Raw genomic sequence first — 13,078 nt, 5'->3', positions numbered from 1 at the left:
TGCACAGGTTTTTTTTTGTTCCTACATCCAATGGATGATAAAAGATGGAAAGTTACAGCATGCTTTTATCTTGGAAATATAATGAACAGAAATATTACCCCATGAGAGCTTTGCTTACACTGCTGTTATCACAGTGGCCCAGCCAACAGTCGACTCTGTCCAGGTTTTTCTCAGCAACTGTTCATTTTGATTATCTGAATTGGTAAGACCACCAACTGCAGTAAACAGCGGATAATGGGAGCTGTAAATAAGGTACAGATGCCCAGTCTCTCATAGAAGGAGGCCATCCATCACCATGAAGAAGAAATTGAATTGGATCACTCCAGAAGAAGTGGTTACCTTAATCTTGGCTGAAAGGCCCTCTTGCAGGCCACCTAGTAGTCCTCAATAATAAGTACCTGTATTTAGCAGCTGAGTTTTAGATGAATAGTCAGTTTTACCCCATCCAGGCAAGCATATGATCAATTGGTGAAATGCACGTCCCCAGTACGTATTTTGGCACGCTGCTAAACTCAGGTGGATGACACTGCCCCACATCATAGCAGCAACGTTCAACAGTCCAGGATGGACTTTTCATCAGCCTTACAACCTTCTTTAAGCATATGCCTGCAGCAGTGCTGGAACAGCTAGTTTTTGTAATACAACTGACCTCAGGACTTAATTCTTCAAGTGCAGTTATGCTTTGTCCACACCAGGGAGCAGTACCTTCACTTTGCTAGAGAAACTCACTTTGAGAAAACATGAACATTTATAACACGTAAGAGCACCCACATTGGTACACACCCACTTGAACACCCACAGTTGGAAGACCCAAATATTTTCTAAGGCGTATCCATGGTACGACTCATATGGGTGCAGTTTGACAGAATAACCACATGCCTTAGCAAAAATCACACATGTATCATAGGCAGCTCAGATTTGTTGTTCATTTTCTTTAAAAATTTAAAAAAATGACAGTTAATGCAAGTATTTTTCAAGATTTTACTGCAAACCAATGGGTTTGGTCACAAAAAATATGATACATATAACCATGTTAATTACATTACATTACAATGATGGTATACATTACAAGTAAGTCTGTAAGTTTAAATATACATCTACAGTTACAATTGAATGTACAGATTTTTTTACAATACATACAATCAGGAATGAAAACCCCCAAAACCATAAATAATGCCCATTTTACAGATGACATCTTTTAAACTAAAAAGGAAAAAAAAAAAAAAAAACAGAAAAAAAAATCAACAGCTTTGACTGACTGCAGCTGGGGCATTTTGGTCCATAAAAACCCTTTCTAAAAATAGAAATCTTTTTTCATAGCAGCAATGCTTTCTTCAAGCATTCGGATACAAGTAATTGTGAGCCCATTTCAATAATTTTAGTTGACTGTATAGATTTACAAAAGAAATTTCAAAATTACATTTAATTTATCTTCCAAATATGGAAGAAACAAACAATGCCCCACATTGTGGTATCCTGCAAGTGTCACACTGATGCTTTAGACTAAGTCCATCTGTAGTACGCAGACCACACGCATACCATTTGTTCACATAGTAAACCCACGTAAAGAACTGAGAAACACACTCTGCAACAGGGAAAGCTTTGGAGCTCACAAGATCTCATCAGAAAAAGGCACATTTCACAAAATCCTCATCACGTTTAGATAGATCTTCAGGCAAGGCTTTTCGGAGCACGATTTCAAAACAGCTTGTTCTTACTCCTACGATCTGCCGTAGCAGTCTGTGGCAGCAGTCACTCTTGTTTTTCTTTCCCAAGGAGACAGCACCACTTTGGGGGAAGAACAAATGGTAATGAAAAGCCTGTAAAGCTCATTTAGAGAGTGATGTGCTCTTCAAAAAAGCTTCCAGCAAACAGTGTAGTTGAAATTAAGGCTGCAAAGCTGCCATGGTGGAAATGTGCAAATTCTCTTTCGAGATGACTGGTCAACTGGCAGTTCCACCAGAAGGCCAAACAAAAATAAAGATAATAGTTATTATTATTAAAAAGGACAGAAAGAAAAATGTTCACAAGAAAGAGTCCACCGGTGGGGCATATGAGAAGCCCAAAAAAGCCTCAGCAGCTTCTTTGACGCTGGCAGTGATGAGGATGCTGTCTGGGGACTGGCCGATGGAGTTGGGGACTGGCTCATCTGTAAACTCTGGATCAAAGTGTCGCAGGTCACTCGGGCCACTCTGCGTAAAGGGCAGAAAAGGAAATATGCAGCATTTAGACCCGAATGTTTTGTGAGTGCACAGTTCAATTCAAAATGGGGACAAGCACCCTTGTGCAGAGACCCACAGTGTTGTCACCTCGGGCCCATTGTTTAACAGCCTTTGTCAGTTTTAGTTTTTTTGTGGGTTTTTTTTTTTTTTTTTTTTTGTTTAGGTTTTTTTTTTTATTGTGTTGCATACTGTCTCACTAAAACCACAATAATTCAATTTAATATGCTGCCCTCCAACTATGCTCATGCAACAGAAGCCAAATGCAAACATGCCACTCTGCCACAGCACTTTGCAGAGGACTTTGATCTCTGGGCTAGTTAAAAAGCTCAAAAAGTGAAAGAGAACACAACCTCCTCCACAACCAGATCCCTGTCTTTAGATGTTAGTATCTGACAAGCTAAGTTTAACTTTGCCCCTGGGAAGCCACTTGCTTTCTATACCTTACCTTCCCCTTAGGTAAAATGAGGATGCTAGGGATTATTTTAAAATAGTCATGCAAATGAAGCATGTGAGAGGCCAAAAACAAAATCCACCCAGCTAAATTTAGATTGTCCATCAGCAAGAAGTCAGCTACCACTTATTTTTAACCTTGCCTGGACAGCCACAGGGGAAGGAAAAGCCGTGCTCCCCAAACATAGCCACCTGGCCAATTCCCCCTGGCTCCTGGGCATCCCACAAAGGTGAGAGGGGAAAAAGACACTCTCTATACATTCTATAATTAGAAGTGATACGTACCACATTTGGGTTGAAAGGTGGTGTAATCTTCTTATTAATGAGATCGTCCCAGTTAATTGGGGAGAAGAAGATGTGACTCTTAATCTCCATCTGTTACAGAAAGAAAAAAAGATTAATTAAGACCCAATCTAATGTAAACAGTATGGCTTAGTCATACTCCTGTGCTGCCTTGCCTACAGGCACTCCCGGTTTGCACTTACAAAGTCCTCCTTGGCACCCAGCCTCTTTGTCCTATCCTTCTGCAAGAGGCCTTCCAGGAGATGCCTAGCTGAGTTGGTAATATTTGGCTTCAGCTGCAAGGGTTTGTTCAAGATGTTGTCATACATTTCTGCCGTGTTCCTGCTGTAGAAGGGTGGCTGTGGGAATGGGAGAGACCTAGGTGAATGAGACTGACAGGCAAGCACGGGGTCTTCTGTGGGAAAAGGACAAGTATGCTTGTTTGATCTCTCACAAAGGATTTGTTGCTTACCAGGCCATAAAGCATCTCATACAGGACTGCTCCAAGGCACCACCAGTCCACAGTCCGGTCATAGGGCTGCTTATGAAGAACTTCAGGAGCAAGATACTGTGGAAGAGAAGGAAGAAAGCCACGTTAGCCAACAGGATTCTTATAATTAGGAAAGCCTTCCCATTCTTGGGTGAAAACAGCTTACTGAATCCCACCAATATCTAAACCACCAGAAAGCTACATGCTCTTTATAAACAACAAGATGGGTCAAGAGCTGTTCTCTCCTGCTCAACAAGCTCTACATGTCCTACATGCTCTCAGCAGCAGCCTGGTATCACAAGGCCTGTAATAGTCCCTGCTTATCTAAACAGCTGTAAATACACATGGGAGATGTCAGTTTTTACTGACAAGGACTGCACTCGCTGCTGCTCTAAAAGTGGCAGGCTGAGGGCTGGACATACCTCTGGTGTGCCACAGAAGGTGGAGGTCGTGCCATTATGCTCTATGTTTTCTTTGCAGAGTCCAAAGTCAGTCAAAACAATGTGCCCCTGCGAATCGAGCAGGATATTCTCTGGCTTCAAGTCACTGTAGAAGACATGAAAGATGACAAGTGTTCATCAGAGGAGATACATTTTAGAACAATTTAGAACATTTTAGGTTTACAGAACTTAATGAAGCCATGAAAAAATTATTAAAAGCAATTATGAGCTCATATTGAGATCAACTTTTCGATGCTTATTTAACAACATGTGGTTTTCTCAGTCAACAAACAGAACAAGGCTGCTTACCGATAAACAATGTTCAGGGAGTGCAGGTAGCCCAGCGCACTGGCAATTTCAGCAGCATAAAATCGGGCTCTGGGCTCCAGGAAGCAACGCTCCCTCTGGAGATGGTAAAACAACTACAGGAGACAGAAAGTACAAAGTTGTGTAAGTGGCGCCAAAGCCTGTTAACAATGCACTTAATTAGACTCAACATATATAGCGAGGGAGAACAATAACAGGAAGTGGCCTAACGACCCTTCGGTAGTTCAAAATTTGGCAGGCTGGAAACATCCAAGCTAGTAACTTTTCCCCCATGACTTTTCCCCTTGCAATTCCTTTTACATTTAAAAGGAAGGGTGAAAAAGTCTACCCTACCACCATGCACATGATAGGAAATACTGTTTCATTTTATTACTGCTTACCTCTCCACCGTTGATGTAGTCTAGGACAAAATACAATTTGTCTGCAGTTTGGAAGGAAAAATGAAGCCCAACCAGGAAGGGGTGTTTCACATTTTTCAGCAGGACATTGCGCTCTGACATAATGTGCTTCTCCTAAAAGTGTAAGAAATCATCAATGTTTAGTATACTTGCTTAATACTAGCAGTAAAAATATATTTGATGGACATTGCTTGGACATTGCTATGGCAACATGAGGAAGCAGCTTACCTCCTTCTTCTTCAGGATTGCTTTTTTCTGCAGAACTTTAACAGCATAGAACTGCTCTTCTGCCTTATGCCGTGCAAGGAGAACCTGAAAGAGAATAAAATCCCAGAACTGAGCAATACTGAAATAGAGAACAACTCATAAATACAACTGGAAACAAGCCTTTAGCTGTTTAGAACTGCTACATCCCTCTGGTTCAAAGAGCAAGCCCCTTTGCTAGAAATGCCTAACATTATTAGCGCTCTGGCAGATAATCCTAGCCCAGAGTTTTTACATCTAGTTTCTTTCCCTTCCAAGAACAAAGTTTAATATTCTTCCCAGCACCGGTGTACCACACTCCTTGGCTCTTTTATGACTCTTTCAAAGGTAGAACCCCGCTCCCTCTCCCCACAGCTCCTCAGAGTCAGGCACTTGGCAGCAGGATGTGCTCAGGACTGGTTTAACTGACCACCATTTACCACAGCCAAAACAAACCCAACCCTCGGGCATTACATATAAGAACCGAGGAGTTGATAAATTACAACAAAATTAAGTTTACCTTTCCAAAACTGCCTTTTCCAATCACTTTTAAAAAATGAAAATCTGATGGTTTGGCATGTGGGTTGGATGATGGACCGAGATTGATCTGCTGTGAAGGACTGGGCTAGAAAAAATAAACAGAGAGAAATCACAATTATTAAGAGTTTGAGAGTGAGAGTCTTGACAATGTCTCTTATTTTAAAATAAAGTGACCTTGAAAGTTAGGATTAGCACTCTTCTTAATAAAAACTTAATATTGATCATTACCAGATATCATATTAGGTACTTCCTAAATACTGTAACAGACATAGCTTACTTAGTTCTTGTTCTCGCCTTAGCCACGTTCCATAATGAAGAAATAACTAATAAAATTATTTTTATTATTATCGTTTATTTTCCATGTTTGGAAAAGAGTTTCAGGCCAACTCGATTACTCTAGTAATATAGTTATATATATATATCTAGTAATAAAGTTATATCAGTGTGCTATGAGCTTAACTAAAGTAACAACTTATGATGCTAATTTTGCTACGCTTCTATTACCAGCTGATTTGAAGTTCTATAAATGCTTCACTGAGTAAAACCTACTTACCGGAGGAGAAGGATTAGCATTCATAAGTTCAGGCTCTTGAGGCTGGGAGATTTTCAAGATAGACTGAACTTCAGGGCTGCAAGGGCAAGAGCATGCACGGTCACAAGAGCTACCAGAAGCACCAGACAAATCTTGCCGCAAGAGGGCACGCACATATCGCGAAAGATGGTTTTTTGTTTGGGCTAGTACAGAAGGCAACTGAAACAATCTCTTCGATTTAAGAAGTAACATTAATCTCAAGAAAGTAAATTCTGCTATACAAGGGCATGTATTTATACCGTAACCATAGTTCAAAATAAGGACGGGTCACTAGAAATCCCGTCCAATTTATTTTTCCCAAACCTAGGTAGCAAAGATTGTTTCCAAGTGAGTAATACCTCAAGAAGATCAATTAACTCTTTTGTAACAGTCATGCCAGAGGCATTACAGTAAACATTGTTTTTTAACTAGAGCTCGCAATACGGAGTGATATTTGTGACCGAAATCCAGCCAAATTCCTGATACTTACTGCTTGCATGCATAGGAGTTGGTGGCTATCTTCTGGATGAAGTCATTTAGTCCCATTCTTCTCTGCTTCATGAAAGCTATGAAGTAAAAAGACAAAGGAAAAGCAAAATCGTTAAGCCGTCCTGCCAGAAAAATCACAGCCCCCAGCAGAGCATCCTCGAAGAAGCAAGCCCCCCCGCCGCTCACCGATGAGGATGGCCACCATCCCCCTCATCTTCGAGTAAGTTAAGGTAGGACCAGACGCCTCGGCTGCTTTCACAGTCATATTCGAGCCAAGCGGGGGGGAATAAATAACGATCGTACGACACGATACCACCAACTCCCGGCACCGCACTGCTTTGCCGAAGCACCCGGAGGTGCTTAAGTGGCGACGGTGATGGGCAGGACCGGGGCGGGGCGGCGACAATCGTCGTCGTTCTTTCCGCCACGCCCCCCTCCCGCCCGCCCCCGGAGTCCTTGGAGGCGGCCGCTGACTTCGGAGAGGACGATGAGGGCCGTCGCCGCTTTTGCCATAGCTCTACCTTGAGCACAAACCCCGGGAGACCCCCGCAGCATCCCCACCATGCAGAGCATCCACGGACAAACGCATCACCAGCAGTCCCCTCTTTCTCTCCACCCTCCCCTTTCTTTTCCCGACCTTTTTCTCTTTTGCTGTTATATAAGTTAAAAAATCTGGCTGTATTCTGGCGCACTTCTTCCTAAAAGTGTGTGGCCCCCCCCCATTCCAACGTCCGCTCCCGGGCCCCGCCGCCCCGGGTGAGCAGCGATAAGGGACGCTGACGTTTCCTTGAAGGAGCCACAGTGACTCAGGAGAACAAGATTTCCTGCTTGGTTTTCAATAAAACAAACAAATGTCCCTTCTATGCACTGCCCTGATCCCGGCTGGGATATTACTGAAAGGGAAAAGGAAAGGGAAAAAAAAAGCGCCAAATACCAAAGTCTTTTTTTAATGCCAAAAAGGGAAACAAGGCTGTGTGTGTGTGTGTGTGTGTGTGTGTGTGTGTGTGTGTAAAAAACCCCAGTCATGGAGGCGAGCGCAGAGATCTGTTTCTAGAAAAAGCGCGGAGCTGACCGAAGACTGGGACAAGTGCAATAAAGTAAAATATTTTAAAAGTTAAGAAAGGAGAAAACAGCCCTGCTCCGCAGTTCGTTTCCACTGCACCCTACCACTTGGGAACACCGTGTCTTACTTGCTCACACTCTTTCTTGAGGTTGCACCGGGTGGCACGAAGCACAAGGTGAAACGATGCTGTCGGAAACCACCGCCCAGGGGCTATCACGGCCTCCCCGCACCCCCTTATCCCACCGGGGCTTACTCCCGATGCTGGCGCTAGCCCCTTGCGGGAAGCAGCCGCAGCAGGCGGGTGGAACTTTCCACACGACGAGCGATATTCAGGCGTCTATTCAGCCTTGCCGCCTGAGCGAAGGGCGCTGGGCTGCAGCCAGCGGCTCCAGCTGCAACTTGCCCCGTCCTCCCCCCGCCAGAACCACTTTTCTTTCTTTTTTTTTTTTTTTTCTATTTTGCCCTTTTCCGTCCTCTGCACTCACTGCTGTTGCCTCCCCACTTAACCACAGACAGCCGCTGGGCGGCATCGCTTGGCAGTTCCCTATGTCCTCTGTCGGGGAGGTGGCAAGCACCCCAGCACAGCAGCCCTCAAAGGCTGCAACACCTCACTCTGAGCAGCAAGACGGGTGACCTGGAGTGAAGAGATAACCCATCGCGAGGTGGGCACTGGGCTTAAAACCACTGCAAAGGCTTTATAGGGAAGAAGCAAAGACGGATGCTTGCCAGCTTCCCACCTTTCCTCACCGAGCCGCCGATATTCCTCCCAGATCGGAGGGGACCTCCACGGCCCCGTCGCACGACTCAGGGGGTGCAAGGGAGCCGGGGTTCCGGAGACGCAAGGAAAAGCTGGCGGGATTTTAACTTCTACTTGTTGGTTTCCTCGCTCTGTTTCAGGAACTGCAATTCTCATCAATGGGAAAAGGAGACCAAAAAAACACTAAAAAGTCCCACGAAAAATAACCTAAAACCTTGATAGATTTTAATAGGAGTAGCCAGTTTCCTCTGCCCCCCTCTGGAGTGCTTTCAGGGTGCTGCTGTTAAGAACTACTTGAGACCCGCCAGTTTTCAGGGTAACCAGAGTTCCCAGCCCCCACCGCTGCCCCCTGGCATCTGCCTCTCTACCTCCGGGAGCAAGGACGTGGCGCCCGGCTGCCCGCGACTCTTCAGGACAGCTCTGCAGAGCTCTGCCAGCGTTTCCAGCCGCCAGTGGCTTCAGTGCAGCCTCCCTGGCTCCTATGCACAACCTGTCACGGGCTGCAACCCACCTCCCCTTACCCCACTCCGCCGCGGACCTCACGCTGCCCTCAAGCGCCCACGGCGCGGCCCCGCTCCAGCCGGCAACACCGCCGGCCTCGTCCCGCTCTGCACCGGCCCTTTTGCAAGGGCTCTGCTGTTCTTACCAACTCACCCCGCCAAACACTGTCCCGGCTGTACCCTGCACGCACCCCCCCGTACGCTCCGGTGCCCCGCTGCGCGGTGGCCCAGCTGCCGAAGGGCTCATTTCTCCCGTGGGGAGCAGTTATTCCCGGGACAGAGCAGAGTGTTCCGCTGGCAGAGCGTGAGCCCACCTTTCAGCGACGACTTCTCTTCTTTGCCCCTCATCTTGCTCCCCTCCGGTACTCCGGGCGCGGCGCGGCAGCGCTGAGGTTGCGACTGTGCTCCCGGCCGCCGCGGTAATCCTGAATAACTCCCCTTCCTGGCCGAGCGTCCCGGAGGCAGGAGGGAGGCGGCGAGGGCGGCGAGGCCGGCCGCCGCTCCCGCAGACCCGTTTATGGACGCGAGGTCGAGGGGGATTGACATGCAGGAGCGTTATAAAGTTCAGCACGGGCCGCCCCGCACACTCTGCCCCGTTGCAACATCGCCCTCAAAATTACTGTAATCAGCGCGCACACACACACACACACACACACACGGGCAGCGGCGGGGGGGGGGGGGGGGGGCGCTCCAGCCCCAGTTGACCTGCCGGCAGCGGCCGGCCCTGCCCCGCGGAGGCAGGCGCTGCACACGCGCCTCCGGATGCGCAGCCACAGCGCGGATACTGCGCCTCCCCCACCCCAAAAGAAAAGGCTCCCCTCCAGGACGGGCAACGGCCGGACGGGGGGTGCCGGTGCCCGCGGGGGGCGGAGGGCTGCGGCTGCCTGCCGGGCTTCCCCGCCGGCCGGATAGCGCCCGGGCGGGACCGGCGTCCCGCTCCGACCTGGCACCCAGAGCCTTCCGCCGGCAGCGCGCCGGCGGCGCCCCCGCCCGCCCGCGCGGCTCCGCTCCCCGCCCGGCTGCCCGCGTCTCCGCTCCCCGCCGCCCGCCACGGCCCAGCCCGGCGCCGCGGACCCCTGGCCGCGCCCCGCCACGGGAAGCCGGTGTTCATCCGTCCGTCCATCCGTCCGTCCGGTACCCACCTGCCAGCTCATGCAGCCGGCGGGGCCCTCGACCCTTCCCCGTGCTGAAGGTGCCGTTTCGCCGCACGGGCGGTTTTAATGTAGAAAGGAGGACGAATTATTATTATCTGTAATTCGCGCAATGTTTTGCAGTCATGGACCGGGGTCTCAGAAGCTCGGTGTTTTGCCTGAATGCCCTAGGTTTGCCTTTTAAAACTTTTCCCTTTTTCAAACGATAGCAACAATAGTGGAGAACACAAGTGAGGAAGAGGTATCCAAAGATCCCCTTACTCAAAAGCCATGTCTTGCAGAAAAGCATCAGACTTTGTGAAAATCTCATTAAATTGCAAGGGTTTGCATCAAAGATTTGTACAGTCAGTGGGTTAGGAGTGCACAGCTGAAAAGTAAATACAGGAGAAAAATCAAATGTCAGTGATGTTTCACACTCACGTTACTTTTCTTCTTCAGGCTAAAATGCTGACAAATTGTCCTTAACTTACAAGTTAATAATTTTTCAAAGTAAAATGAATAAAAACAGAGTAAAATGTAGGCACTGAAAATAGAAAGGGGGACTCAACACAAGGAATATCTAAAGTTATAGAACTTCTTGTCCCAGGATGTGTGCACACCAGAAGTGTGGATGGGTTCAAGAATGGCTGGAGAAATCAAGAGGAGGGAGAAAGAAAAAAGATTTCACTACAAAGGTGATGTTTTCTACCCAGAATGCTCCTGGACCACAAATTCTCGGGACTCAGAACTGTTTTGGGGAAAATCACTGAACAGTTTCCTGCACTTGCCTCTTCCTTACCAGTGCACTGCTAGCTGGTGCTGGTAACTCACACTAACCTACATGGACTCGGGCCCATACCTTGTTCTGATAGTCTTATATTGCACTTCTAAGTGGCATGATACTGGTTTTCAGTCACATAGTTTAACCAACTCACAAAATCCCAAGAACTGCTGCTTGCTGGCGAGAAGAAAGACAACTTAATGTAAAGCCTTTCACTCTGCAAATACCCACATTCCATCTGAAAGTAGCACTAACTAAACATGCTCATCAAGGTCTTCACCATGCCAGCATCCAAACCAGGGACATGCAACTGGGCTGTGAGAGATGTAGGAAGACACACATTCTGGTGGACCATGGGTGACCTGGGCATAAGGGTAGAGTATGCACGACATGCTGACTTACCAGTACAGGTAACCCCAGATCCCACTGACACAGAGACTGGGACATGCCCAGCATAAGCCAGGAGGGATGTTCGTCTTAGAGGAAGAACACACACAAGCACTTCGCTAGTATGGGCCCGTGCAGTTCAAAGCACCTTCAGCAGTAGCTGGACTGTGGAAATTTGTGTCCCTAAAGAAATCTCACTGTTTGAAGGGTTTTTTCATCTGTGGTAGACAGACTGTTAGTCCTGCCTGACAGTGTTTAAGAGGCACACAGGAACTTTTCCCTCTCGCCCTTTAGGAAGGTCAGAGGCTTCAGCAACCCACATGACAACTGAAATTTGTGAGCTCTCTTCCTCTGATTCTGTCCTGGTCCTCATTGTCTGCTGCAGAAGATTTATTAATGCAATTCAGTGCCTCCATGCTTCTGAAATTAGATTCACTGATAGCTTCTGAACTTGAGTTTGGCAATGAATTCAATGCCGACTGAATTCCTGCTTACTGAATCAAGACCTTAGGATGCAGCAGGTTAAACTCTTCCTAGAATTACTTGGCTGACTCTATAAGGAAGCTTCCCCAAATTCTGCGAATATTTTCAGCAGTATTTGGCTTTGGGTTAATTAAACATAGATGGAATTCAAGCCTTTGACTGCAGGAATGACAATGCCCCTGAATACAGAAGGCAACAGCGCTCCTAACAGCATCTGTCTTCTGAAGGAAAATCCCCAAAGCTTTTATGTTCCCCCTGTAAATCCCCAACAAACAAGTTCTTGTCTCTAACCTCGTAATTAAGTTTCATGTGCAACAGCCAAAACTTTCAATCAAGACCTTCAGGCTGCCCCCACAGATGATGACCACAAGTTGCAGCAAATAGATAAGGAACTGAGTAACAGCTTTAATAACAACTCCAACAGAGAAGTTCCTATTGATCTGGAAACATCGACTTGATTTCAGTATCATATTTTGTCAAACACAAATTTGGAACATCTTTTATTTCCCTTTTCTGATGCTTGTGGAGCAGGTTTACTGCATTGTCAATAAGAGGCTTTAGTGCCAAGGGATTATGCTCACAGGATCACGGAGTGATGCAGAGCTGTGTTGAGGAAAAAAGTAATTCCCGTCCTTGTAGAAAGCAGTGGAAAATTACAGCATCCTTTAGACGCGCTGACCTCTAGTTGAAATAGTTGATAAACGATGCCCTAACTTCCATTTTAATTCCAGCACACTGATTTGAGTCTAACAGAGTTGTTGTTATTTTGACTTTATGATCAAATGTTGCACATATTTCAGCCCGTAGCAGTCACAGAGAGGTGGCTGCAAAAGGAGCATATTTGTATGCCTTTCTGTGAGTGTGCCCCTATGCCCGATTAGTATAAATCCTTGCAATATTCTGTAGCCTCTCTAGCTTACAGTGGTCATAAAACCAGGATGGATGTCAGATACTTGAACACATTATTGTTGTTATGAACTTAAAATAATATGCTGTGACTGCACAGAGTTTGGTCTATCAGAATTGAATAGTCCTAGTTGGTAAAGGAGGTGAAAATGTAAGATGGAAAAGTGATAAACAAAGGCTTGTGAGAAAAAAATGAAGAACCTTGGCAATGCTATGGATTTGATCTAGTGGCCTCCTTTAGTCACAAAGCAGCCTAATGTGAGGAGCTGGTACGTGCTTCAGAATGAATAGTGTAAGCATGCACTGCTTGCTGACTCTGGCACTCAGATTTTCTTTCCAAAACTTTAGTTTTTGAAGGAGAATAGCAAAGATTTAGGCATTTTCTATCAAGGACACAATCTGAACAAGTTTCCCTGTACTTCTTGCTTGACTATGTGCTAAAATACAAATGGTAGTTTATCTAATCTAGCTATCAGGTCACCTCTCATTCCCCTATGTCTTCATCTAGTGTTCCAGGAGGTCTTTGTTTGTTACTGTGATATCTCAATGCCTATTATGTGTATACAAAACCCCCATCATCACCATTGTAGTTCTTTTATCTTAAAAGAAAGATCTGTTT

At 46.3% G+C, this 13,078-nt stretch overlaps 1 protein-coding gene across 2 annotated transcripts; it reads right to left on the bottom strand.

Annotated features, from left to right (window-relative positions):
- Positions 1-967: 967 nt before the first annotated feature.
- Positions 968-9,411, bottom strand: LOC133225602 (serine/threonine-protein kinase Sgk1). Of its 2 annotated transcripts, none has more exons than XM_061378140.1 (12): positions 9,087-9,411; positions 6,454-6,529; positions 5,946-6,021; positions 5,373-5,477; positions 4,838-4,921; positions 4,592-4,723; positions 4,194-4,306; positions 3,867-3,990; positions 3,427-3,522; positions 3,158-3,313; positions 2,958-3,047; positions 968-2,192 (listed from the first exon to the last, which is right to left on the bottom strand). In XM_061378140.1, exons 1-12 carry the CDS (start codon positions 9,316-9,318, stop codon positions 2,025-2,027), a joined length of 1,452 nt encoding a protein of 483 aa, XP_061234124.1. In that variant the 5' UTR covers positions 9,319-9,411; the 3' UTR covers positions 968-2,024. The 2 variants fall into 2 exon arrangements, with proteins under 2 accessions (XP_061234124.1, XP_061234125.1); XM_061378141.1 differs by lacking the exon at positions 9,087-9,411 and adding an exon at positions 6,639-6,810.
- Positions 9,412-13,078: the final 3,667 nt, after the last annotated feature.

This window comes from Neopsephotus bourkii, unplaced genomic scaffold (assembly GCF_033783945.1).
Source record: "Neopsephotus bourkii isolate Nb327-2 ecotype Australia unplaced genomic scaffold, CSIRO-AGI_Nbou_v1 NB_1765, whole genome shotgun sequence".
Classification (NCBI taxonomy): domain Eukaryota; kingdom Metazoa; phylum Chordata; class Aves; order Psittaciformes; family Psittacidae; genus Neopsephotus; species Neopsephotus bourkii.
This window is presented reverse-complemented; position numbering and strand designations above follow the sequence as displayed.